This window comes from Hippocampus guttulatus, chromosome 20, assembly GCF_054856545.1.
Source record: "Hippocampus guttulatus isolate MCC_2025c chromosome 20, RoL_Hgut_1.0, whole genome shotgun sequence".
In the NCBI taxonomy this organism is placed as follows: domain Eukaryota; kingdom Metazoa; phylum Chordata; class Actinopteri; order Syngnathiformes; family Syngnathidae; genus Hippocampus; species Hippocampus guttulatus.
The window spans coordinates 8017639-8038802 of NC_141280.1; the positions used below are offsets into that span (position 1 = coordinate 8017639).

A 21164-nucleotide genomic window follows, 5' to 3' on the forward strand; every position below is an offset into this window, starting at 1 on the left:
AAAAGCAGCACAGGCATCAATAATTCACACTGGGAAGGCATTTAATATATTTATTATAATTGGAGTACGAGATTCCATAGTTTTTTCGTGTGTGTTGTTAATCCAAGTGAAGTAACGCGTGTTGTTGCACAAGCGTGGCTGTTGCGTAACTACGCTAACCGCGTTATCGGTTAACAGGGCTTGTCGAGCCCAATGGTTTCCTCTTCTGCCTATAGGCTAAGTCTGATTTGGCGACATTTTGCCAACGGTCGGATGGGGGAAATGGCGTCCAAGACTCAGATGCCAAGCCCGGATAGAGCGCTACCCGGCCGGATTGAAGCTATCAAAGTGGCCGGTAAATCACCACTGCCTTAGCATTAGCATGCTCAGTTTCGGAATGACGACACGTATTTCGCTCACTACAGTATCGCGAAGAAACACGATTACAATGATTTGTTGAAGCGGATATAGTTGACGGACAGATTAAAGCCCCAACAACAGTCTTTGTAATGTCTAAATTATTGGGGGAAAAAAACACGTTTTTAAAGTTTAAAGCTCGACAGACATGCTGCGCATGCGCAAATAATTCGCTTCGGTGTAAACAGTAACAACGCTTGACGGCGAGAATTCGATTTACAATGAAAATGACTTTTTTTTTGCGATGTTGTGTTTAAAAAAATACATTACCGTGGTGCTTGAGCCACTATTTAAAGGAAACATGAATCCGTCCGTCTGAAACATGTCAGTGGTATGCTTTCGTCCAAATTCACCCATGGATCAAAAATTATGACACATTTTTTCCATCCTATGTCTTGCCGTGATGAAATTTTATAGACGTAGATGTCCAATACAAGTTGCAAACCTTAACTAGAATGAGAACTGGTGAACGGAGAGAATTGGCAGTAAACCAGGCCAAAATCTGGGTGCCAGAGTGAGAGACATGTTGTATGCTGTACTCGGTTTGGTTTAACCAAAGAGTGTAGAAGCAAGTCTACTTCTTTATTTAAGGTGCCACCAGTGGCTGGTCAATGCAGCATTTCATCACCAAGCCACCGAAATTCCACTTATGACAGTAATTACTGACCAGGCCGTACACGGCTATATCACCCATTCCCACGTCGACAACAGAAGAAGATAATGCTAGGAACACTGTTAACTTATGATCATCTTTGCTAACACAGACAGAAAAATAATCAACTGCATTCAACATCACGACACATTCACCGTATTGGCAAAGTGTTGTCAAAATGTCACCTGACAAGCCGACACGTTGCGGACTGTCATCCCGTTCATCCATCTGCTTGTACAGGATATGTACTCTTTATTTTTAGTATTTTGGATGGAAGTGTGTGTGTGCATGTGTGTAGGAAACAACAAGACTGCTGTCAGCTTTAATCTGGCAGCCGCTCCTGTTGGCACCCCGGCGCGCTCCTCTTCAGTACGAGTGGGGCTACTAAGTGTTGGCGTGCCATGAATAGATGTGCACTGGCATCACAGCCGGAACAGAAGAGCATCCATTTATCTGCTTTTGCCTTTCACACAGAACCCAGCCATGGCAGGAATATCGCTTCAATTGGCTGCGCTTTCACAGAGCAACGCAGCATCTTGCAGTCAGATTAGCTCATCGCCATTTAGGGGAAGAGGGGAGGGAGAGAAGCGGCATTAAAACAGGCTAAAGTCCAGCGCCCCCTGTAGTGTAGCAGTGTATGGCGGCCTTAGAACAACCTAAAACGTTTAAAAATGGATAGAAGTCGATTGGGATGTAACTGCTGTACTGCTCAATGCTCATTGGCCAATTCTGACACACACACGTAAGCCCGAATGGAAATAGAGCAGCACTAATACGTAGTGTGTGTGTGCATGCGTGTCATAAAGCATCTTATGTTGTGAACACACACCAGACACATGTAAATTTTGATACTCATAACAATTACCATTATTTATAAGCACATTATTTTTTGTGGTTGGTATTTTCTTCAGTAAATATGAGCAACAAAAAAGAAAAAAAAACAAACAGCCGGATATTATATTTGAAACACAAAATATTTTTCAAATGAAAAATTAAAATACAAATATGAAAAAAAATCATAAAATGAATGAAAATGAAAAAATAAATTTGGTAAACATTAAATCCAAGCACGAAAAATAAATGCAAAATTCATGCATAACTAACACTGTGTGTACAAATGTGTGTGTGTTTTGGCTTACAGTCTTCACTAGTTGCTCAAGGCAACACGTCGACATAAATGATAATGTCGAAATGTAACAATGAATATATTGCACAACAACAGTGTGTGTGTTTGGATAATGCAAATGGTGTACATGTGTGTAATCGCTCTTCACGTCTTCTTCTCCAGCCAAACACGACGTCAACGGCAACAGAACCACGCCACCGTTCCCAGAAGATACGCAGATGGTCGTTTTCGGTGAGTAGCGTCGATCCGAAGATCTAGTAAACATCGTCTCACAATAGTATATTCATAATGGAAGTTTTTTTTGTTTCTTCGTATTTTTTTTCCCATATTTGTGTGTATGTGTGTGTGTGTGTGTGTGTGTGTTGGTGTCCCGCAGGGATGGGCTGTTTCTGGGGGGCAGAGAGAAAGTTTTGGCTCCAGAAAGGCGTTTATTCCACTCAGGTTGGCTACGCCGGCGGTTCCACACCCAACCCCACCTACAAGGAAGTGTGTTCAGGTACACACAAACACACACAAAGCACACACTTTTATTCATCCGTTTTACTTTACCTTCATGTGACATAAGTGTAACTCTGATCTTGCGTTAAGGCATGACGGGCCACGCCGAGGTGGTCCGGGTGGTCTTTTATCCAAACCAGATTTCTTTTGCCAACCTGCTAAAAGTCTTCTGGGAAAGCCATGACCCGACGCAAGGTACGATATGCACGCCCAATGCTACACGTTATTTCTTGGAATTTTTTTTAGAAAGAAAGAAAAAAAACCATCATGTGTGCGCGTCCAGGTATGCGTCAGGGCAACGATGTGGGCACGCCGTACCGCTCGGCCATCTACGCCTGTGGCCAGCAGCAGCTTGAGGAGGCGCTCGTGTCCCAGGATCAATACCAGAAGGTATGCACGACATTGTCTGCGGTGACCGATCCCATTGCGTTGCCACTCTGGGATCGTTTGGTCATGACTTGATGTCAAATTGATAGGAGGATATGTGGTGAGCGTCGCCATTTGGTTTCCTCTCTTTTATCACCAGATTGTACAGCCCCGCCCCCTTTCAATTCCCCCTCCCGCTTCCATCTGTGTGTATGCATGTATATGTGTGCGTGTGAGCAGTTGGCCCATCGCAAACACGCACACACACACACACACACACACACACTCTTGCCAAACCATCTGGGTCCTAAATCTGTCCCCCCGCTGAAGTCACTTGAGTTGCAAAACTAACACACACACACACAAATTGAGTTCATTTATTTCATTTTTTGACGTGTCAAATCATTCCTGACAACATTGTGATACATTTTTGCTGCTTTTGTTGCCTTGATTTGTGGTCGTCGCAAGAAAAGGTTCCAAAGCCCAAAAAGAGTGATTTATTGATTAAAAAATAAATAAATTACATCCACTAAGAACAACACCAAATCAATTAGCTCACATTTTAAAAACATATTTTACTATTTCAATGCAAACTGTATTCCACTATTTTGTGATGCATCTTAATATGTTAACACATGCAAATAGGACGTGTTACACCCAAATTAATAAACACACAGCGTCCATGTTAGTTCATGTACAAAAAGCCACTCTTGAGACAGTTGATAAAATCTTGTTTTGTACCAGACATAGGATAGTTTTATGGTCAACCTTGACCTCGTCTAACTGGGCAGAAATGAAGAATTTGGTGTTTTGCTAATAATGACAGCAGAGGCTCCTTGGTGTAGATAACCGGACAGTTTGCATCCTGTAAAGAAAATTGATTGTTGCCGTGTGTGTGCTTGTGCAGGTTCTGACTAAAGAAGGTTTCGGAAGCATCACAACAGAGATCGCGGAAGGTAAACCCTTCTACTACGCCGAGGACTACCACCAGCAATACCTGAGCAAGAACCCGGGCGGCTACTGCGGGCTAGGCGGGACTGGAGTCTCCTGTCCAATAGGAATCAAGGAGAAGGCCTAGGTGACAATGTTCTGTTCTATTTTTGTTATTTTATGTTAAATATCCCTGAAAGTGATTTTTTTTAAACAGCTGCAGCTCTTGTGAAAGCGCGATATGAATAAAGATGTATTGAATTTGTTGTTGGGGAAATTAAACACACATCAGGGTGAGAGCATTTCCTGCGTTGCCAAACATGGGCAATAGTTGACCACTTATTGCCGCCAGAGGGCAGCAGAGGAGCGGTTTAGTTCATCTCCCGTGCTGTATTGCTTCACTTCTCTCATAAATTCAACGAGTGTATTAGTCCTGGGTTCTTGACAGCGGGTATAATTTGAACACCTGCCATCAACGTAATGAACATCAACACATGTCATGATTTATCGGCAAGCTGCTGAAAGGCGGTGCAAGTGGCAATTACGACAACAAAAAACGAAGAATACGTCAATCATCGCTACAAGCTGCAACGTAAAGTACACAAGATTAAATGATGATATTTCGGGAAGGTAAAAGCCAGCCAAAGAAATCAGTTTGACAGGGGACTGTCACCGTCGTCATGGCAACGTGCTGTTTCTGGCTGGGTCTCGCACTAAAATGCTTCCGGGTGAGAAACAAGGCCATTGACGTTGGTCGCACCGGTACATGTACATGGTGCTTCCTTAAATTGTGTCCGAGTGGAAAATGGGAACACCCGTTTTTTAATCCCTTCACCCCGCGCCTTCTCCCCACACGCACACCAATAAAGCAAATTAAGAGTTTTTTTGGGAAAAAAGAACATTAGCCCTTTGAGCGAACACGTCGATTTGTACAAGAAGCTGCCAACATGTTAATGTTAAGTGGGGGAAAGTACGTGATAAGCCGACGTCTGATGGTAAGTTTGCGACTTCAATCACACTGACGACACACAAACGCGTTTTCTAGCTGTCGACATGATGATATGTGATCGTTTGCAGTATTTAAATGGTACGTGTCACAATGACAACTTGAAAAAAGTATGTTGATGCGTTTTAGCTTTTCAGGAATTTTATTACCAAAGGAGACGGAGAATCACGTGTACATAATTAGCCACACATTTCCCAGGCTTCTTAAACCGTGGCCACAAATTAGCATATCTAACTCGTAGATATTTCATTACTGGTTTCTTGAATCAAATACCATAATTTGATTTGTGTGAATACGGTGCCGCCTTAAACTACGAGGTTAATTCATTCCTTGATGTATTTTAAATAATCTTTCCCCATTGAACTGATTGGAAATCCCATTCATCAGTTACACCCAAAAATTGCATTGTTTTATGAATAAGGAAAATAATACCGTGATTTTTACTTGGATAAACACATCGGAATAATCTGATTCAATAGGGTGTAAAGAATGAAGCAGTTTGTGCTTAATTAATTGGTTGTGCATTCTTTTGTTGCGTGCGATTCGATCACTAGGGGGCAGTAAAATGCAATCATGAATACATCAATATAAACTACGAAGACCTCCACAACAAATATATGTAGGGCGGTACAATATATCGAAAAAAAGTTAAGGACAGCTCATTTCACGAAAATATCGTAAATCAATTCACTCGTTTCTTCCGGTAGCACTGTACACTTGTTTTAATACATCATGCTAATGACATGTGGGAGCGGGCAATTTGACTTGTCAAGATTTCTCATCTTGACAAGTCAAATTGTCCCGTTCCATTGGCAGATGGATCATTTGGCTTAAATCAAGTACTGTAATATATTCCTCACACACACACACACACACACACACACACACACACACACACACACACACACACACACACACACACAGACACAGAAAATGCCCTTGTTTAATGCAATTTGTCCTCAAAGACAAACCCCCAAATAATGTTCATACTTGTACTTTCTCAATCATTGGCAATGAAAGACTCCTCCCTGCAGATGTCGTCGTCGTCGTTGTCATCGTGGTCTCGGCCTTCCGCAGTCTCTTGTGCAGGAATGCCGGACAGAAAGTGTCCAGGTAGGCATCCTTGAAGCCCGAGTGGCAGAAGCAATACACCAGTGGGTCCAGCAGACAGTCCATGAAAGACAGTACCATGAGCGTGTCGTAGACCTGAACCACCACGTCCTCGGCCTCCTGCCATCTTCTCAGACGCATGACTAGCAACACCGCTCGGGCGATTGCGCACGGTAGGAAGCAGACGGAGAAGATGACCGCCACCGACATCACCACGCACATGGCTCGCCTCAGTTTGGCCTTTTCCCCCACTGTCTTCTTCTTGAGCCGATGGACGATGCGCACTGTGCAGTAGAGCAGGATGATGAAGGGGATGAGGATTTGCGAGAAGAACACCACCTACAGTCGAGAGGAACCATCAGGAAAGACACGGATTGGACTTCGGACTGTACAGCAGAGTCACAACCGAGGTGTCTGTCTGAGGTGAGGCATTTATTTTTGTAGTGGATGATACACTCGGGGTGGAGGGTTGGGGGGGTAAGATGTTTATTTGCAGCGTTGATTTATAATTGTAGCGATTGTGTTTATGAGAACGCGTTTCGGCTCAATACCTCCCTGAAGGTGTCGGTGACATCGTGGTAAATGGTCTCAACGTCTCGACCGTGGCTGTTGCAGCACTCAAAGGTTTTGAGCATGGTCGGGATGGTCAGGGGCAACAGCAGCAGCCAGATCACCACCGAGATTTCTGGAGATTTCTTCAGGACCTTGACCGATCCGCAAAAGAGAGTCGATTTTACCCTGTAACCTGATAACATGATAAGCCGTCCACTGTAGTAACCGCCGTCCCCGAAAGAATACCTTGACAAAGTTCCTCCGCCCGAGGTGCACCACGTTGAAGTAGCGGTCCAGCGACAGGGTGACTAAAAAGGCAATGCTGGCGCCGCGGTTGAGGAAGAGCATGAAGAGCATGGCCTTGCACATCCAGGTGTTGGGACTGCGCCTCTGGCCCAATTGGTAGCTGTAGGCCTTGGCGGGAAGGCAGGCCACCAGCAGGAAGTCGGCAACCACAATGTTGAATAGAAACACGCTCTTGTTCTTCCAGAACTTGAACCTCCATGCGCGGAAAGGGGGAGAACAAGAAAGAGTAGGGGGCAGAAGAAGAATGGGAATCCCAATCAATCAAAATGAATTTCTAATTCATTTCCAAGTATTAGCCTTTATTTTTCTGCAGTTGGAAAAAAAAAGTATCTTTAAAAGGTGGTTTTAATTTGAGGCGAGGTGTTTTTAAAAAATATGTATATTTTTTTGTTGTTGTATATGTTAATTGCTCCATGTACAGCACTTTGTATGCAGCGATGGATGTTTGAAAGTGCTCTATAAATACAGTTGAGTTGAGGTGTTTAAAAAAATGATGTTGCGGATGACATTTGGAAATAGCAGGTGTTAATTTGAAGCAAGGTTTTTAAAAAAAAGTTTAATTTTTTTGATGTTGCAAAAGGCATTTGGAAATACCAGGTATTAATTTGAGGTGAGGTGTTGATTTTATTATTATTTTTAATTGAAAAAAAGTTTTTTGATGTTGCGCATGGCTTTCGGAAATAGCAGGTGTTAATTTGAAGCAAGGTTTTGAAAAAAAAAGTTTTTTTTTTTGTTTTTTTTTTGATGTTGCAAAAGGCATTTGGAAATAGCAGGTGTAAATTTGAGGTGAGGTGTTTTTTATTAAAAAAATGTTTTCGATGTTGCGGATGGCATTTGGAAATAGCAGGTGTTTATTTGAGGTGCGGTGTTTCTTGGTTCTTATGGATGACATAAAAAGGATACGTTTGTTTGAAGCCCTGTGTTTATTTGATGTAGTGCACACTTGGCTGACAATTATAAATTTTATTTTTTTTGTGATGTGAGGCATTTATCTGTTGTCGTGGATGATGCACTAGAAAAACAGATGTCCATTTGAAGTCAGGCATTTATTTGTTTTCTTGTATGACGCGTCGGAAAAAAAAAGCCGGGGTCGATTCGAGGTGAGGTATTTCTTCCAGCGATAACGCAACAAAGGGTGTTTAATCACAGTTAGTAGTAGAGGACGCACGTGGGAAAATGTATTTGTCTGATCGATTTTGACATTTGTCGTAGTGAATGATGCACTTAAAAAAAGTGTACTTGCGGTCAGGCATTTATTTTCATGGATGACACATGGGGAGAACGTCTCAAATTGAGGTGAGGTGTTTGTTGTAGTACATAATTATAGTATATCATTTATTCAAAGTGAGGCATGTTTATTTGTTTTTGTGGCTGACAGTGGAAAAAACAAGTGTCCATTTGAGGTGAGGCATTTTTGATGCCGGTTAACAAATAACAAGGTGTTTTTTAGAAGTGAGCTTTTTATTGTTCTGAGGGGAGGAATCAACTTTTTTTTTTTTTTTGTGAGTGATGGGAGTTACCTGAAGATGAAGATGTAGAGGACGGACAGGTTGAGAGGCAGGCCGAGGGCAAACTGTCCCGCGACGATCCCGGAGAGGACGTTGTACGTCACGGCGTTGGTAACGTTGCAGTGGTCCAACTTGCTGTCCACGGCCGAGGCGTTGGTTCGCATCGTCCTCCCCCGTCCGTCCCCGCCGCTGGTTCTCGTCAAATTGCACGGCGTCTTTCTTACGAGTCGGGTCAAGTTTGAGTCACATTCCGAAGAAGCTCTCGGTTAGTAAATGCCGCGCTCAAAGGTGATGAATGCAGCCAGACAGATGAGTGACTGCATAAGAGCCAAGCCGTCCTCTCCTCATCCGCCCCCACGAAAAGAGGCTGAGTGAGCGAAGGCGCTTCACGTTTGGAGGTGTGGTTTCAAGTCAGGCCTCCTCTGACTCTGCATTCTCTCGGCTTGGCTCTCGTTTATTTTTTCCACACATTCAAACTCCCACTGGTATGAACGGATGCGTCACAAGTCGACCACGTTTTCCCGAACTCTTTACTGAAAAGAGCTGTGAAATTCCTCAGGTGGTCAGGAAAGACAATCACTCATGTCTGCACATGTCCCGCTTTGCGGAAGCCCACCAACACATCCACGGTTCCTCTAGATCAGGGGGCGTCAAACTCATTTCACATTGTGGGCCACATACGATCTCGGTAGCGGTCAAGTGGGCCAGACCATTAAAATTATACCATACTCTGCTATAAATAACCAAAATAATGTATTTCCGTTGTTTTGGTCTAAAGAAGCACAGGAACATTAGGAAAATGTTGACATTTAATCAACAGATTTTTTACAAAACATGTCATGAAGCTCCTTCGATTTCCTTCGACAAATGTGCAATTGACTTTTATCATTCACATGTATGCATTGCAACCGATCCCACTGATTGTACAAACTTGAACAAGTAATTGGTATTGAAAAATACAGTATAGAAATGCACTTATAATATTAAACGAGATTTATAAAGAAAGGAATGTTTAAACCATTTGCACACGTGCATATAAAATCTAAATGTAATCCCTGCCTACACCTTACAAAATAAAGAGAGTGGTATTAAATGTGTTAAGAATAAAATATTCACATGTCCTTGATAGCGTCTGCTGTGTCGGTCTGTCTCAGGGACAGACTGAGGCCGCTGTTGTCTTCTTCTCTGATCAAAACAATGTTGTCTTTTACTCTGATTAAAACAGTACGCCCCCTAGCGTATTTTCCATGAATTGCACCATATTAAAAATATTCATTCCGTGTCTTTTATGCATTTCTTCACTTTTAAATTATCCTGCGGGCCTGATCAAACCTCCTTGCGGGCCGGTTCCGACCCGCGGGTCGTATGTTTGACACCGCTGCTCTAGCTCTTGTCTTTATTTGAGGTGAGGCCTGCATTTGCTGCTGTTGAAAGCGTTTATTCTTTCTGGTGGATCACTGACTTGATAAACATCGGTGCTTCTTTGGTGAGAGGTGTTTATTTGTTGCGGTGGAGGATGACTTCAAGTGAGGTGTCTGTTGATACTTGAAGCGGGGAGTTTGTCATCGTTGCGGTCATCGGCTTTGTTTGGAGTGAGGCATTTATTAGTCGTCGTAGATGACACATTTTGGACTGATCTGAGGTGTCTGTTTGAAGCGAGGTGTTTATTTGTTGGAGTGGATGGCATGATTGAAACAAGCAGGCATTTATTTGTCAAACTCATGTTTTTTATTTGAGGTGAGGTCATAATTTGCTGTTGTGGAAGACACTCTTGAAATAATTTCTTCAATGTGAGGCATTAGTTTTTGTTTGTGTCAGGCATGATTTTAGTGTCATTTGTTTTTTATTGATGTGAGGTGAGGCGTTTATTTGTTGTAGTGCACTTTGAACAAAGGAGCAATTTGTTCGGAGGTGTTTATTTGTATTCGACACAGTTTGCGGATTTTCTTTAGGTTGAGGCATTTTATGAGCTGCTGTGGAATCTGACACGTGGGAGAAACCATCCATTTTTGAACATTTGACCTGAGGTATTTTTTTGTTGGAGTGGATTAAAAAACTTAAAATTATTTTCACTTGAAACAAAGAATGACGGACGGAGGCTATTGAGGAAAAAAAGACGTCTATTGGAGATGCGGCACATATTTGATTATAGCAGGTGCTCTAGAGGTTTGAAGCGAAGCTCTTTGCTGAAGTATCCCCCTGTCCGATAAAAGCCAATGATTAAAGACTCAGATGGCAATCATTTATTAGCCGGTGAGTCGCTCTGCTTCACAGGCATTTTGTCAAATTGCCGTGGCGACAAGAACAGTTTGAAGATGGCGCAGATTAACGCATTCACGGGAGCAGGAAGTCGTTTGCCTTGCGGCTTCCTCCCACGTACGTGCCGCTCACAAACCTTGTTTTACAATCTCATCTATTCTTCTTCCTGCTTGAGCGCCGCGCCGCGAGATCGGTTAGCGATGAAGATTGGCCGCGAGAAACTGGTCACTTCTTTTCGGGGGGAAAAAAACCCAAAAAACGCTTATCTTTCCAAAGTTATCAACCTTCAGTTCGCGTGCTGCGACACATCCCGCCTGTCATTCTCAGCTTCATCTCCTCCATCGAACCGAAACCAAAACCGCGTGTCCGATCGTTGTTGTGACACGACACGACCTGCCAGCGCCCAAGAACCATGACACCACGCTACACTACGTGACTGTAAACCCCTTCGTTACAAAATCTCCCACAGAATTAGTTTGTAACGCATACAAAAAATAATAATAATGATAAATAAGGGGCTTATTTGAGGTCAGGCTTTTAATTTTTTTTGTGGGCCTGAAAAGTAATCCTAAAAAGTCACTTGGAAAAATAACATGTTGACTTGGTTTTGAGGTGCTTCATTTTTTTTTTAAATGGATGAAAGAGAAGTTTTTGTTTTAAGTCTGGTATTTATTTTAGTGAATGACACACTTGGGAAAAGGATGTTATTCGATATGAGGCGTTTATTATTATTTTCGTTGTTTTTGAAAACGGCGTTTATTTGACGTGAGGCGTCTCTATCGTGAAGTGGGTGACAAGATAAGAGCAGATTTTTATTTTAGGTTCGGCCTTTGTTGTTGGGGATGACACTTAAAACGTAGGGGTTTATTTGAGGTGAGGGTTAAAAAAAATTTTTGCGGGTGATGCACTTGAAAGAACAAAGTGTTTATTTTAAGTTTGGTATTTTTTGCAGAACTTGGAAAAATAGTGTTTTTCAGTTAAATAATATGATGCATTTGGACAAAAGTAGATCTTTATTTACGGCCTGGCATTTATTGGAATGGATCCCGCACTTGCGGTACACGACTTTGGCGTTGACTGGAAATGCTTTTCCACTTTTTCCATCCAAATGTTGGGAGGTGTTATCGATGACACACACACACACACACACAGTTATTGCAACATATTGTAAAGGTAGACAAAACCACTGACGTACAATTGAATAACAGTGAGCTTACCCTGTCTGTCATCTATTTTTAGACGAATGGACGCACGCAGACACTCTCCACCTTGTTGACATCATCGGATGCTTCATGTGACCATTCCTGGGATGACATCATCAAGGCGATGACATATTCCAGGTAATGACTGCTTCATGTCACGGTTTCCACTGCTTCCCCCCCATGGTAGGAAATCTACCGGCGTTTCTTTTGAATCCGCTATCATCATTTAATGTTGTTAATGTAGGTCCGAAAATATTAGGATAGGATAGGATCTGACATTTTATTTCCTTCTGGGTGAAACCTGACCTCCGTTTACCCCTAAAGGAAATCAGCTATGACAAAATGATGTGAATAATAGTCGTCGTCTTCCTGTTAGGACCTTCAGCTACTGCGCAACACACGGTGTGACATCATGTGGGGTTGTTAATGATTTCATCAGGCTCGTCAAAGGACATTTCTGGGTTGACCATACAGATAATGGACACTTTCTTTTAGGTACACCTTCTGTTGATATTGAATGTATATATTTAAAAAAAAAAAATTACGTGTCTTTATATTCGATAATGATTCCAAATTTGAGGTAGGTCTGTTTTGAGATCATTCCTCAGGAAAAACAAACAAACAAACCCTTTTTAAAAAAAATTCTCGATACTGCTTACACAGTTCGCTTTGTGGAATGTTCTAAATCACTATTACACAGAATAAGTTGTTTATTTGAAATCAAGTGTTTACATTGTAAAGTGGGAGACACACAGTGTTAATTTAGTTTGGTGTTTGTTGTAGTGGTTCAACTTAGAAAAGGGTGTTTAATAGAAGTGAGACTTTTGATTTTTGCAGCACACTCGGAAAAACAAGGTTTTTATTTCAGGTGAGACTTTTTTTTCTGGTTGAACCAGATGATGTATTTTGGACAAAAACTGATTTTTGTCTTTTTTTTTCATATAGTGGACTGGAGCATGACTTTCAGTAAAAGTTAATACTGGAAAAAATATGCTGCAAAAAACAGTTTCAAAAAAACATTTGATATCAGGAGAAATCAACCAAATCTGGAGAGTATTAAAAAAAAGAAAGCAAAATTAGTTTTGAAATCATTGTCATTAGCTTTTGTAGAAGCAAAGAGGGGAAAAAAATTTAACTCCGATTTTTTTTTTTTTTTTTTAAATACGGTGTGCCCCAAAGGCCACCGGAGACAGGAAACATGTCACGAGTTGCCCAAGAACATGTTTTCATTCAGTCAGTCAATAATTGGTTTTTGAAAACCAAGACAAATGTCTCCCCTTTTAAATCCAGAATGTCAAACCTGTCATCCTCCATGCCGCTGAACGTCAACGTACAGTTTTTCGAATGAAGTCCACATGGTGGCCGGAGTTCAAAGCAGATCCCCTACTGGTCGGCGTCCCTCAGATGACGTTGTTGCGTTTGGGGTTGGGCGTGGTGTTCCCCGTGGAGCTGTCCATCGGCAGCGGCCCATCCTTCAGCAAGAAGGGGAAATAGATGGACAGGTAGAGCGCCTTGAACTTGGTGCTGCTCAAGCAGTAGACGAGCGGGTCCAGCAGACAGTCCAAGTAGGACAGCACCATGAGGCCGTCGAAGGCCACGGTGGCTTTGTCCTGGTACGATTCGTGCCACTCCTGCACGCGGGCCACCAGCAGCACCGCCCGAGCGATGGTACACGGCAGGAAGCAGAGTGAGAAGACCACCATGACGGCGGTGACGAGGAAGACTGCCCGCCTCAGCTTGGTCCTGTCGCCCACCGTCTTCTTGCGCAGGCGGTTGACGATGTGCACGGTGCAGTAGACCAGGATGACGAAGGGGATGACGATTTGCGTGAAGAAGACCGCCTCTCGTAAGCTGTCCACCACGTCCTGACACACGGAAAAAAATGACGAGAGTCGACCGTCAGGACCCCCTTTCCAAGCAACAGTACAACTTTAAATGGAACATTAACCCATTCGCTTCTCCTCCCCATCGAGAGGAGCCAGATGAGGTGGCTCGGGCATCTGATTAGGATGCCTCCTGGAAGCCTCCCTGGTGAGGTGTTGCGGGCATGTCCCACCGGTAGGAGGCCCTGGGGACGACCCCAGGACACGCTGGAGAGACTATGCCTCAGGATTCCCCGGGAAGAAGTGGCTGGGGAGAAGGAAGTCTGGGCTTCCCTGCTTAAGCTGCTGCCCCCGCGACTCGACCCCGGATAGGCAGTAAAAAATGGATGGATGGATTTAATTTAGCTGTTTTAATTTTAGCAATTTGTTTTTTCTACATGGCCATCGCATCTGGGAAAGGAGAGCCACAGGCACTTTTTTATAGAGGTGAATCAAATTCAATTCACAGTCTGGAAGGAACATACTTTGAGTTCACCAATCAGGTTTGAATTAAATCTCATTCACTCCCAAAGACATATTTATACGTCATTTCACACTTCATAGATTCAATCCCCAGGTACTTATTGATTTATTAGATTTTTTTCTTCAAAATTTTAAGTGAAGTTAAAAAAGAGTCTGAAAATGGCCGTCACTCTTCATGGAAAGAACACGTTAGAAATTTGATTTAAATGTTCCGCAAACCTAACTTTCACTTATGTGATGCGAGTTTCAATGTGTCCAACATACAGCGTGTGTTTTTCTAAATATTGGAATCAGTTTGGACTCACGTCCGTTTTGTTGTCAACACTGAAACGATTTCGTCGAATGTACGTTTATACTCGATACGTCAAGGGCAATTTAGAGACTTCTATCTCCTCCACGTATTTGTTATAAATATTCAAGACGGTTCGCTCGCCGACTTGAAGGCGACTTACGTTTTCTTTGCGTAAACACAGAAAGCGATTTCGAGCCATCAGTGGATGCATGTTTTTTTTTTTGTTTTTTTTTTTTGGAATGTGGCAGGAAGCCAGAGTAGCAGCCGAAATCCCATGTAAAATCTTCTACCCTCGGGGCCACAGTGCTAACCACTGAGCTAACCGTTTTATTTATAGACTGGCACTACACGTCAAGTATGGAGCCCGATGAGCTGCTTTTATAAACAAGCTTAGACTGAACGGTCCAAAGCCCGCTGTGGTCTTCCGCCGCTATATTGCCGTTCATCTCTCGCGGATTTATTAACCCTTTCGTGCATAGCGGTGACTACAATGGACAGCTTACCGTGTTATTAGGTGCATGTAAAGGGTTGATACAACAGAGAGCACTCGTTGAGATTTAAATCACCCGACTGAATGTGAAAAAAAATAAATGCCCGTGGTGTCTCTGCATAGTAACTTTTTACCTCTAGACCCCGGGGGTTCCTCGTACCTTGATCAGGGTGTCCTCCTGGTTTCCGTCGCTCTTGTGGCTATTGCAGCAGTCAAAGTTTTTGAGCATGGTGGGGATGGTGAGGGGTAGCAGCAGGAGCCAGATGAAAATAGAGATGTGCGGCGACTTCTTGAGAGCCTTGAGCAGGTTCTTGCGGCCCGGGTGCACCACGTTGAAGTAGCGGTCGATGGACGTGACGGTGAGGAAGGCGATGCTGGCGCCGCGGTTGAGGAAAAGCATGAAGAGCATGGCTTTGCACACGGCGTCGTTGCTGTTGCGCCGCTCTCCCTGGATGTAGTTGTACGCCTTGATGGGCAAGCTGAAAAGTAGCAGCATGTCGGCCAGCACCAGGTTGAACAGGAAGACGTTGTTGGTGTTGGACTTCCAGAACTTCAACTTGAAGATGAAGAGGTGCAGGATTGACATGTTGAGAGGCAAGGCCAGCATGACGATGACGATCATGATGGCGGCGTAGAATTTGTAGAGCCCCTTGTGCGTGGCCTCGCAGTCCTCGATGAGCTGGTAGATGGAGCCGTTTGCCATGTGGGGAGCGGGAGCGGAGGAATCTTCTCTGGAATCAGAATCATCTTTATGGACCGAGTCCATGAGGAACTTCTCTCATTCGAGGCACCCTTGACTCTTAAAGTGCCGAATCAATTCGATGGCCAAAAATGGATTCGATGTAAGCTAAATGAAGTGATGAGCTTGGTCATGGAACGAATCAAAAGTCAAGGGACCAGAGTATCGCAAAAGATGCAGGACTTGGACTATGACATACTGGATAGGATTTAGGAATTACGGTCAAAGCAGAGTCTAGGCCAGGGGCTGGGAACTCCGGTTCCTCGAGAGCCCGCCTGTTTTAGAGCTCTCTCGAATCCAACACGCCTGATTCAATTGATCATGATCGTTTCAAGCTTCGACAGAGCTTGCCGATGAGCTGATCGTTTGAATCAGGTCTGTTGAAGCAGAGAGAGATCCAAAACAGGCACGCTATGGCTCTCGAGGAACCGGAATTCCCTACCCCTGGCATAGGCAGTCATCAGCAATACAAATGCGCTCAATACAATACAATACAAATGCACAAATCTGATCAACAATCGATCGAATGATGCAGAGTGATTGAAAAAAGTGCAAAATGGCAAAAGGGGGTCAACAATTTCAGAAGTTAGGAGCACCGAGATAGGAGCTGTTGCAATGTCTGCTGGTTTTGCTGTGAATTTTTGCATAGTGCCTACCTGGGGGGGGAAAGGAGCTGGTAAAGATGGCGTCCGGGGTTCGGCCGGGTCCAAGAGGTTTTTTTTCCTGGCGGCTTTGCAAGTCCTCAAGAGCGGGTAGAAGCGTCCCGACGATATCGACTGAACGGCCAACCCGTTTGGGCACCAAGTCAAAACGCAAATCCTTTTTGTTAAAACCCCAGAATCCTGTCCAACTGCTTCCTTCAGTGGAATGCACGCCAAAGTTCCAAGTCAGTTATCTAGCGAGAGGGGTTCCTGGCGGAAGCAGGGTCCCGGCTGGCCAAGCGAGGGCAGAGGCGAGGGGGGGTCCTACTTGTTGTGCTTCTGTTCACGCCAACGAGCTCCAGCTCTGGAAGTGAATCACAGCGGGAGAGTCGCGCAACTGGTTTCTGCGCTCCCGTCGAGGCTCCTCCTTATAGCCCCGGGAGGTGAGTCACCGAGGGCCCCAGCGTGTACGGCCTACAGTTGGACGGCTCGACGTCAGCACGGCCAGGCCTACGGACGTCCATGTCGATGTGTTTCTGGACGTGCCTGACAGGCAGTCGCAGGCATCCTGCAATCTCTTGGCACCAAGTGTGAGAACTATCTTGGGAGTTATTCCGAGGGCTGCTTTGTTCGATCCCACAAGCTTGCATATAGCCGAGATATTTTCTCAAGAGTGACAGCTTCCCAGTGCACCCACCAATCGCAGCCTCTCTAGATTTGGCGATGATAGCTCAGCTCACGCTTGACCTCTGATGACCCAATCCGACAGTCGTGTCAACACTCAAGACCATTTCGAGTTTTCGGACCTACACTAGTTTCTCATGAGTGACCAGTTTCCAGTGTCTGAGCGTCGCTTACTGTGCTGTTGCTGCCACCGTGAGATTTTGCTTCGGATGCTCGGGGAATTAATGGTGGAGCTGGTGATTTATGTCACTGCCAATGTGGATGGAGAAGCTGCAAAGGAATGTGGCGTTCCTCAGGGAAGCGGAGGCGGAGGTAGTCGGATAGGTTCCCGCATGCCTCCTGACTCGACGAGTCTGGACAGCTCCCTTCCATGGCAAACTTTCTCCCGTCAGACCGAGAAAAAGATGCTGAGGTTCAATTCCAGGATTGGATGATAAAAGCTGAAAACAAAAACAGATTTCTTTTCTTCCTCAACCCTTTCAGGGACAGTGGCTACTACAGTGGACAACTTATCTGGTTTTCAGGTTATTTAGCATGAAAGGGTTAAAATGGTTGACACGTCCAGCCCGATGTGGTTCCCGTCTCCAAAGATCCTGTTAGCGTCCGTCATGCTTTTTTTATTTCCCATCCAATTCATTATCCGAGCAGGTTATCCTCACAAGGGTCGCGAGTGAGCTGGAGCCTATCCCAGCTGTCTTCTGGCAGTCGGCGCAGCACACCCTGAACTAGTTTCCCTTCTAGTTTTGTTTACTTTGGAGCTGACTTTTGAACCCCTTCTCCTCAGACAACACTTTATTTGCCCACAATGTCACTTGGAGGCGGATCAAGGCGCGCCAGGATTCTTGTAAAACTCAACGGTCTGCGAAAGTGACAAACGGCTCTGAGGCGCTTTTATAAGACTATAAAGATTTGTTGTAGTGACATTTGATTGGTCGGCGTTTGCCGAAAACAAGCCTTTTGGTTACAACTTCTTAATCGACTTAAAAAAATATTGTGGCAAGATTTTCTCTTCTTGTTCCAAATCTGAATTATTAATAAAGTCTTTCTTTTTGACCCTCAAACGTCATCGGTGGTTGCGACTCAGCTGAGTCTGCTTGAAGTTCATCCTTCGGCCACGTCATCAACTCCCAATATGATTCGGCTCCAACGGTGACAAAATAATGACGCGGCGGTGCTGTTTTTGGTCATGGAGCCTGGAACGAGCTGCTACTGAGGGAAAGATTACACTTGCTGATTTGAACTGACTCCCTTTTTGTCATCCAAGCGAGACTGTTGTTGTCTCCCGGTTGTCTGTTCTCTCTTAAATCTTTCATTCCTTTGCCTTGCCCCGCCTTGTTTTGCCCCGAGACATTGTTGATTATCATGCTGACATGAAAGCCAACTCAAACGCCTGTCAGACATGACGCACAAAGGTATTTAACCTCCAAATCATTGGCTGATAGCTTCATTACCCCCCCCCCCCCTTTTTTTTTTTTTGGTGACACAGTTATTTGGCACAGGCATATTCAGATAACCGATTGACTTGAAATTTAGGCCATAAATGTAAACGGGACGTTTTAATGCAAATAATGCAGACCAAGTCCGAATATAAAACCTTGCTGACGCATACTTGTTGTCATTGCGTCTTAATGAGCATATGAGGGAATCGAGAGGGATGTCATTCACACACTACAACGTTCTGTCAGCCGTGCAGAGAGTCATCGTGACACTCAACTTGACTCGCTACTATGACCATATCCGTCACCCGACTCCTTTCAGCAGTCGCGCGCACGTCTCCAATGTGTGTTTTGAGAACTCAGGAAGTTGATTTCCTTTTTTTTAGGGCAGTGGGCGGAAGGATGAAACCGCAACACACTGGACTGACACCACGACAGACCCATACCAGGAAGTGAAACAAAAAGGTTAAAGAGAAGTTCAGCTCTATATGTACAAATATGCACAATGGTGTATACCCAATCCATCCATCCTCAGAACTGTTAATCCTGTTAATAGTTGCGCTTCACACATGTCGGAGGAGCACTGGACCATAAACAACCTTGTCTTTGGACAGCCGTACTGTTAATAAATAACAGCCCTGTGGCATTATTTGGGAACAAAAAATGGACCATTTCAAAACCATTTTTCTTGTGGAAAATCTTTGAAATGTAATTAATTGGGTTCCAGGCTTAGAAATGTTGACATTTTTAGGCAAAGTTTGAGCAGATGTAACTTTTCTAACGATCATGTTATAATACAGCTCAAGTAAAGTCAAACTATTCACCCTCTGAAGACATTTCACATTTGTTACAATTAGGGACGACAACATCTGTTAGCAGTTAGCATGTGCCTTTGCTTAGCCTAATGTCTTTAGCCTCACTTCAGGTTTGAATTTTTTTTTTTTAAATCTCTTACAAATTAGTAACTGTCACTCAAGTGTAAAATGTAGCCACAGTTTAACGAAGATAAACCAGCCACCCTTTGAAGATTGAAGATCATATTGACATATAGATATTAGAGAGGGAAAAGGTAGGTCCGTGCTGCACTGTATTTGTTTCTGGAGTAGCCAGTGACGAGAGCAAAAGTGAGTAACGTTTCCTGAAGCTTACCCAATATTGTATGCTTTTTTTTTTGGTACACTTTGTCAGAAAGGTTCAGAAAAAAAGAATATGTCACCAAATAACGTCATGTTTTACAAGCTGTTTGCGACCCACTTTTGGGGTCGCGTCAACCTAGTCGAGGGTCAGTTTTACTTCATCCAAAATGCAAAGAACTTGCAAATGTAACATTAAAAACATTTTTTGTTTCCATCAGGATGTTTGGTTTGGTCATTAAATGACATAACATATTACAAATAAAGTATGTTTAAACGGGCTTTATGAGGCAATCATTCAACATGTGCACACAAACACTACAGAAAACTATTTACGTGTTTTTTTTAACTCCCTTAGCAGACGAGTCGTTGCCTGCGTGTTCTGATATCACAGTGCCTTGCCTGAGTGAAATTATGTCTCAAGCTTGAAATAGATATCCACGAACATTGGATGACAAGCGCAGACACATTTATGTTTTTCTTAAGGGCAAAGAAAGACAAATCTGCGCCAACTCCTCCGCCCGAAAGTTCACAAAGGAGTCAATGACCCGAGCCGATGTGACAATTATGACTTTGAGTGGAGTTATGCCGCCCTCTTGCGGTTTCCTGAAAAATCGTTTTTAAAAGAATATCTTCCGCAGATGGCTTGAGCATGTTTCGGGTCAAAGGTGAATTGTGGATCCAGATGCAGCTGGATGCCAAATAAATACAGTAAATAAAATGATCGTGTATCGATTTGTGTTGTTTCTTGTGACTTGCAGGTTCTTGGGCAATGCCCTGGCACCAGCAAAGGAACCATGATCAGATCACGGAGGATCGATCACCCCACCTTGAGGAGCCTGTGAGTTATTATTTTTTTCACCAATCTCAGATACTCCAGCACTGTCAGTGAATAAACAATGCTGTGTTTCTTTTCTTAAACATTATTATATAAGAGAGTGTGTGGCACCTACAGCTTTTGTGGTAGTTAACCACACAAACAATCACACAAGAATCTCGTCAAACGAGTACAGGTACACTATCCCAACTACCCCCAGCCACAATGCGCTATACAACGTAATACATTAAAAACAAAACAAAAAAGGCCACTGCTAGAGGTCAGAATTAAACATGGGAAATTTGGTAAATTTTCAAAAATTAATTGATTATTTTAAAAAAGATCACACACACATTTAAATATATATATATATATATATATATGTATTTTTTAATTGCTGTAGCAATATTCCTGACTCACACAAGATAGCGCTGTGACTTAAGGGTGTCCTCTGCCTACTGCCTTAAGCCAGCTGGGACAGGCTCCAGCAAGCCACTGCGACCCTTGTGAGGATAAGAGGATTAGAAAATGGATGGATGGATGTAGAGTCTTCACAAGTGTAATGTAAATATAAATATTAAGAGCTGGATGAGGAATGAGGAGGCGGAAACGTCCTCTGCTGGAGACTGTACGGTTAGCAATATAAGGACAAAAAGGGAATAATGAGAATACATCA

General features: G+C 43.5%; 3 protein-coding genes and 1 long non-coding RNA gene across 5 annotated transcripts; 2 read left to right on the top strand and 2 right to left on the bottom strand.

Moving 5' to 3' along the window:
* Positions 1-124: 124 nt before the first annotated feature.
* LOC147187865 (mitochondrial peptide methionine sulfoxide reductase-like) lies at positions 125-4234 on the top strand. The gene is made up of 6 exons (XM_086100185.1): positions 125-334; positions 2337-2405; positions 2551-2670; positions 2763-2867; positions 2956-3062; positions 3946-4234. Exons 1-6 carry the CDS (start codon positions 193-195, stop codon positions 4114-4116), a joined length of 714 nt encoding a protein of 237 aa, XP_085956311.1. The 5' UTR covers positions 125-192; the 3' UTR covers positions 4117-4234.
* A 547-nt stretch (positions 4235-4781) lies between these two features.
* LOC147187866 (uncharacterized) lies at positions 4782-20513 on the top strand. Its single transcript, XR_015097651.1, has 5 exons — positions 4782-4963; positions 5995-6507; positions 11949-12049; positions 18925-19003; positions 20433-20513. It is a non-coding gene; the product is annotated as an uncharacterized LOC147187866 (long non-coding RNA).
* Positions 5682-8789, bottom strand: LOC147187867 (12-(S)-hydroxy-5,8,10,14-eicosatetraenoic acid receptor-like). Its single transcript, XM_086100255.1, has 4 exons — positions 8463-8789; positions 6883-7135; positions 6636-6788; positions 5682-6423 (listed from the first exon to the last, which is right to left on the bottom strand). The coding sequence occupies exons 1-4, from the start codon at positions 8612-8614 to the stop codon at positions 5959-5961; spliced, it is 1023 nt and encodes a 340-aa protein (XP_085956381.1). The 5' UTR covers positions 8615-8789; the 3' UTR covers positions 5682-5958.
* On the bottom strand, positions 12604-17438 carry LOC147187868 (12-(S)-hydroxy-5,8,10,14-eicosatetraenoic acid receptor-like). 2 transcript variants are annotated; one of them, XM_086100254.1, is made up of 3 exons: positions 16434-17438; positions 15199-15769; positions 12604-13776 (listed from the first exon to the last, which is right to left on the bottom strand). In XM_086100254.1, exons 2-3 carry the CDS (start codon positions 15739-15741, stop codon positions 13312-13314), a joined length of 1008 nt encoding a protein of 335 aa, XP_085956380.1. In that variant the 5' UTR covers positions 15742-15769; positions 16434-17438; the 3' UTR covers positions 12604-13311. The 2 variants fall into 2 exon arrangements, with proteins under 2 accessions (XP_085956380.1, XP_085956379.1); XM_086100253.1 differs by lacking the exon at positions 16434-17438 and having other exon boundaries at positions 15199-16406.
* Positions 20514-21164: the final 651 nt, after the last annotated feature.

Bases quoted from the DNA above. Each gene is read 5' to 3' on its own strand.
- LOC147187865 (XM_086100185.1), top strand. From the start codon at position 193: ATGGTTTCCTCTTCTGCCTATAGGCTAAGTCTGATTTGGCGACATTTT. The intron at 2,671-2,762 runs GTACACACAAAC...TCTTGCGTTAAG, and splicing joins CTACAAGGAAGTGTGTTCAG to GCATGACGGGCCACGCCGAG. The intron at 2,868-2,955 runs GTACGATATGCA...GTGCGCGTCCAG, and splicing joins AAGCCATGACCCGACGCAAG to GTATGCGTCAGGGCAACGAT.
- LOC147187867 (XM_086100255.1), bottom strand. From the start codon at position 8,614: ATGCGAACCAACGCCTCGGCCGTGGACAGCAAGTTGGACCACTGCAAC. The intron at 6,789-6,882 runs GTATTCTTTCGG...GGATCGGTCAAG, and splicing joins GGCGGAGGAACTTTGTCAAG to GTCCTGAAGAAATCTCCAGA. The intron at 6,424-6,635 runs GTATTGAGCCGA...TCTCGACTGTAG, and splicing joins TCACCGACACCTTCAGGGAG to GTGGTGTTCTTCTCGCAAAT.
- LOC147187868 (XM_086100253.1), bottom strand. From the start codon at position 15,804: ATGGACTCGGTCCATAAAGATGATTCTGATTCCAGAGAAGATTCCTCC. The intron at 13,777-15,198 runs GTACGAGGAACC...TCCGTGTGTCAG, and splicing joins AGGAGGACACCCTGATCAAG to GACGTGGTGGACAGCTTACG.